Below are 5762 nucleotides of genomic sequence, written 5' to 3' on the forward strand. Positions count from 1 at the left end.
CATCGTCAGCAAATGAAACATTTAACTCCTCAGCACCACTTGCAAGCCCAACTGTGAAAAAGTCTTGGGCTGATATGGCTCTGGAGGATGATCTTGCAGCAGAAGAGAATGAAGTGGGTAGTTTTATCAACATGAATGATTCTTCTGTGGAGCGAACATCAGTTGATGAACTTAAGCCGAAAGTGGCTTTGTCGAGAGACCAGAGAGAGTATATTCGATTTAGTAGTGTTCAGAGGAAGAAGGATTTCATATGTTTGGAAAGAGTTAATGGAAAATTTGTCAACATACTGGATGGGCTGGAGTTACATAAAGGTGTCTTCAGTGCTGCAGAACAGAAGAGGATTGTTAGTTATGTCGAACAGCTCGAGGAGATGGGAAGGAATGGACAGCTGAAAGGTGAATTTATTGGCATGAGTTAACTGACAGAAGGCAATTTTTTGGTTCACGTCTCTAAAGCCCTTAGACTTGATGATGATGCCGTTTCCGAAACTGGCAAATTTCTTACTCAAAGTATTTCCATACTTACACGGATAATTTGATTCCACTAATTTCCTATGTTACTTCTAAGGGACAAAACATTTAAATACACCCTAGGCTTTCACTTATCCATTATCTTCAACTAAAACCACGTGGCAATGCAAAATGAAACATTCAATTTAACTGAGGTCATGGACACGTCTATTTTATGATTTTACTCGACTAAACAAAAGACAAGTATTGGAGAAAACCTTTCTATTATAGCCTTGGTGGGGTAGGCAAAAATAAGAAGGAGAAACCCATTTCACTCATTCCACTTATATTGCTTTCCTGGGAATGGTCTCTCTGCACCAATGGGTCTGTGGTGTCGCCCCTCCTTCATAACCCACTGTTTCGTTTGGGAACTATTGAATTGGTTGCCAAGATTCGAGGCTTGCCACTCTGATTGAGTTTGAGTTAACTTATAAATGTAATGATAACCTGCTTTGGAAATTACCGAATAGTTCACCTGTGCTAATGCTCTTAGGCCTTTTAGGACAGTTTTGGAAACCTTGACAGTGATCCTTGTTACACAAAACTCAGTGGGGAGTTTTCTCTGTTGATTAATGTGTATGGTGTCTTATTTCCTATTCCGCTGGATGTTAGCAATAATTGCCTTTTCTCTTCTGATATTGTTCATTATCTAAAGAAATGTTCATAGCTTGTGGATCGATGCTTTGGGGGCTATTCTAGAGAGTTAAACTTGAGCTATTTGTCTTCTGTATGATGTTAGGAATCAATTCTGTAGCTGTTTCTGTGTTTGGATGCAGACATTTTCTGTACACTGACGACTCTCAATAATGGGTCACAGTTGTTAAAGGCTTGCTTAGGTGTGAGGCGCTGCAAAGTGAAAAATGAGGCTGGGTGCAGGCCTTCAATGAGGCTTGTGCCTGTGGTCTTTTTTGAGGGCACTGGACAAACTATAGTTAAACAAATCTAGATTGTTTCTTAAGTTAGCCTAACCCAGAATAGGTGTTCTCTGACTTTTTACCCTCTTCTGTCTTTATCTCTCTCCTCTTCTTTTGGTTGTTTCTTTCTTCACTCTTCCAGTTCTTTTAATTCTTCTTTCTACTTCTCTTCCCTCTTCTCCACTCACCTTTCTGCAAAACACTACATACTTTCTCTTTGGCATTCATACTCCTAATTTCATTTGGCATTTATTTATACAACCGGAAAATTGTTGGTTTGTGCTTAAATTTGTAGTAATTCATGAGGTTAGTACTGAATTGGAGACTTTCAGTATATATGCTGAAATCATTGAAATTGCTGAGATTAATTGTATTGGTTTGAGAATTCATTAGAATATACTGTTAAGTACGATTGAAAACCGTTATCTCTATAACCAAGTTGTTGGAAATGATGAAACTTTCTGTAGATTTTCCCACATCTAGCGAAATGATTCGCAATAGGTTACTATCTGCTAACAGTCAATAGTTTTCATGTACTTAACATAAATTTGCTTTGACTTTTCTGTATGGTTGCTGAATTTCAAGAATTTACTTGAAAAAAATACCTTTCACCCTAGAAATGTGAACCTACCTTTAGTATAAGAGACTCTGCGATCTTGGATTTTCTCCATCTTGTGACGGTTATGGTATTATTTTCGTGCTAAATGAATGAAACCTTTATGAAATCTGTGGTATGAATTTGTGCAGAGCACTTGAATAGGAACTTTGAAACGGCAATGATATAATCCATGCTTTTCTGTCTAGAATGAGATAGCAGTCTGTCTGTTGCTATTGTTGTGTTACCAAAAAATGACACCAATACAAGACTGTTCTTACCATTTTGATATTTCTATTTGCTATGAAGCAAAACTTAATCTGTTTGTGGCTTCTGCAAACTTTTCTCAGTTAAAACTGGTGGCTTTTATGGATGAGCAGACTTTAATGGTTTCTTGCAAATTGAGGGACATTGATAACTTGTTTCACTGTGAGAAAACATTTACTGTGTGCCTTTTCATCTTTAATGCCTCAAATTGAGTTTCCAATTCGAAAAGCTAAAGCATATTGTGGATTTCCTTGTATAAGTTATGAACATAAAGGTTCCGGGAACATGTTTACCTCTTACTCTTGTTTTCTTGAAGTGCTTTAAGTGATGTAGTTTTGGGACCTTTTTGTTGCGTGACAGGTTTTTCCTTGAATTATCATGTAACTGAAGAGGAAGTAATTGGGAACAGAAGAGAGTACAAAAATTTCACCTAGGGAATTAATAACTTTTTGTCCCCATTTGGGTTGGTAAATCTGCACAAAATTTGAAGTTTGCAGGATTCTCTTTGATTTGAAATGTCTGAGATCCAGATCCGAAATGATTTAGCTTACTACTGTGTAACTTTGCCATATATTGCTAAAATACCATATCTCTTCTTTCAGTTCAATCTTCCAGTTTTGCTTCTAATCACCCCAGCCCGTCCTCCTGACCAGGGAAAAGGAAAAGTGCCAGCCTTCTGGAGTTGAAGTTGATATGAATTTATGCCACTTTCTGGTCCCACATTTTGATATTTCTTTCCTGTTTTGAATAAATTGAATATTTTCTCTTCTTTGTGCTCTCAAGTTGCCTAGTGGACATCTCTCAAGTTGTGGCATCTGTATTGCAATTGCATACGTCAATTTACCTTTTGTGACTTCCTGGACTTTCATTGAATTTATGTTCCATTATAAAGGTTACAGGTCTAATGGTTAGAGTAATTTTCTTTAAATCTTATTTACCAAACTGTTCCAGTTAATATGCTTGTTTCTTGAAAATTTTATTTCAGAGCGTACTTTCTCTGCACCTCAAAAATGGATGAGAGGAAAGGGACGTGTAACTCTGCAATTTGGTTGCTGTTACAATTATGCCGTAGTAAGTTCCCTTGGGATGTTGCTTCTGATTTGAAAATTCCATACAGTTTCAGCAGATAGCTACCATATTATGGAAGTTTAGATTTAAAAAGCCTCAAATGAACTTTTTCTGGGTGGCAGGATAAAAATGGTAATCCACCAGGCATCCTCAAGAATGAAACTGTTGATCCTTTGCCTCATCTGTTCAAGGTTATGATCAAAAGGCTTGTCAGGTGGCATGTTCTGCCGCCATCTTGTGTCCCTGACAGCTGTATTGTGAACATCTATGAAGAGGGGGACTGTATACCACCTCACATCGATAATCATGATTTCGTTAGACCATTTTCTACTGTTTCATTTCTAAGTGAGTGCGAGATTCTTTTCGGTTCAAACTTGAAAATAGTAGGTGCTGGTGAGTTTGCTGGTTCTTATGCAATTCCCCTGCCTGTCGGGTAAGTAACTTGTTGCGCAAAAAAACTTCCGTATACAGATTTTCTTTCATTTAAGCGATCCACCTGTTTGTTAATTTCAACCAGATCCGTTCTTGTTATAAATGGAAATGGAGCTGATGTGGCTAAACACTGCGTGCCAGCAGTCCCTGCGAAAAGGTACTATTGGAACTAAGGTGGATTTCTTCTTTCATCATGGTTTCACTAAGTATTCTGATTCGTAGTTATTTGTTGCCAGGATATCAATAACCTTTAGGAGAATGGACGAATCCAAACGACCATCTGGATATGCCCCTGAACCTGATCTGGAAGGGCTGCAGCCATTGTTGGTTGAAGCGGACAGATCGAGGAAGTATTATGCTTCAAGACCAAGACGTTCTTCAGGAAAGCCAGCTGTTGGAAGAGGGGATAGGATGGACCATGGGAGAAGATTGATCGTAGATAATACAGATGCCCGTTATTCAGGCCGAATCCGACAAGGTCATGGAAATCGGAGAAGGTTCCGTGCTAACTCAGAAAATTGATGTCATAGAGAGATGAGATGGCTGTTACATGTGTGGACTCCTGCCAATTGTAGTGAAGAGTTGCTGTTCGGTGCAGAATTGTGCTGAACCTAACTGGTTTTTCTCACCAGGTATTATCTATCTTATCAGTGCAGGAGTCGTCAATCTGGATAATGCAGTATGTGTGCTTGCGTATGGGTATAGCAACTGTTCTTTTGATCCATGTTTGTACTTTAAAATTCCAAGTTGGTTTGAGGTTGGAAAACATCGGGGTGGAGCTCATGGGAAAGTGGTGTTTTTTGGTGCGGTTGCCATGCTTCCATGTCAAACAGACAGTTAAATTATTTCATGTCCATGGAACAGATAAAGCCTTCGTCTGATATGACGTTCCAAGTTTTGGCAGCAGGCGCAAATGAATTGTTGAATCTGAACCAATCAAGCTTCATATTGATGCTCATTCTAAGCTCGCGGAAAAAGATTACACCAAACCAGACTGGATTAAGTTTGAGTTGGGTTTAGAATTCTGATGAGTCAAAAGAAAAAAAAAAGGTCCAATTATTCTTTTTTGGTTGGGTGTAGTCACAAATTGTTCTCACTATTCTTCAGTGAGGACTGACTTTTGTATCATGTTTCAGTTCATGTGTTTCTGGCTTTCTGCTGGTAGTTTGAGATAAATTTGTGTCCCCGTAGATGTGTTCAAGTTCATATCAAATGATGCAACTATGGAAGTAAAAAAATCTGCTACATAATTTCAGTTTTGTGAAGCAGTGGTGGATCATATCGATGCAAGAGTTATTTTAGTACAGATTTCAAGGTACACATTATGCTGGGTCGGTCTAAGATCAGTGCAGACCAACTTGTAAAAGCTCGGCCTAAGACCATCCCACTACTGGTCATGGCCGGTTTTGGGGTGGTCCTAGGCTTTTAACTGGGCTTCCATTAGGTTCATTTTAAATTCAGGTCCAAACTCATGAACCTGCCTAGTTGAGGCCTAGACGTGCTTGTTAATTTTTATTTTATGATATTGAGTTTTTTTATAAATAATTATTTAAATTTATTAAAATAAATAAATAATAAATTAAATCACACGAAAAAATGTATACTTAATAAAAAATGCAAAACAGAGCGTGACTCAGGCCTAGGCCAGGATCAGGTAGTCCTAGGCCATTGGGATGGACTGGTTTTAGGTATTGATTTTAGGGATTAGTATAGGATCGGCTCGATTCTAAATGGGCCTAGGTTAAATCAATTTATTTTCTTATTAGTTCAATTCAATTTTGGGCTGGATTAACCTAACCTGACTCACTGTACATTTTGAGTCGATTCACTTAGGCATTTTTTCTTCTTTTTTGATTTGAGTTCCAAAATAAGCTGCTTTCATTCTCTATATCTGCTGATTCTATGACTTTCTTCTTGATTTGATTTCTACACTTCACTTATTCACTTGATGCTCCATTAAAGGTTTAATGAATGAA

General features: G+C 38.0%; 1 protein-coding gene across 1 annotated transcript in view; it reads left to right on the forward strand.

Annotated features, from left to right (window-relative positions):
• Window positions 1-5087, forward strand: part of LOC105178147 — a 6176-nt gene extending 1089 nt beyond the window's left edge. Inside the window, exons 2-6 of the mRNA XM_020699085.1 lie at window positions 34-396; window positions 3272-3357; window positions 3477-3787; window positions 3872-3943; window positions 4023-5087. Of these exons, the coding sequence (XP_020554744.1) occupies window positions 34-396; window positions 3272-3357; window positions 3477-3787; window positions 3872-3943; window positions 4023-4308 (1118 nt within the window). The 3' untranslated portion in view covers window positions 4309-5087. The remainder of the gene's footprint in view (window positions 1-33; window positions 397-3271; window positions 3358-3476; window positions 3788-3871; window positions 3944-4022) is intronic.

This window comes from Sesamum indicum, linkage group LG15 (assembly GCF_000512975.1).
Source record: "Sesamum indicum cultivar Zhongzhi No. 13 linkage group LG15, S_indicum_v1.0, whole genome shotgun sequence".
In the NCBI taxonomy this organism is placed as follows: Eukaryota; Viridiplantae; Streptophyta; class Magnoliopsida; order Lamiales; family Pedaliaceae; genus Sesamum; species Sesamum indicum.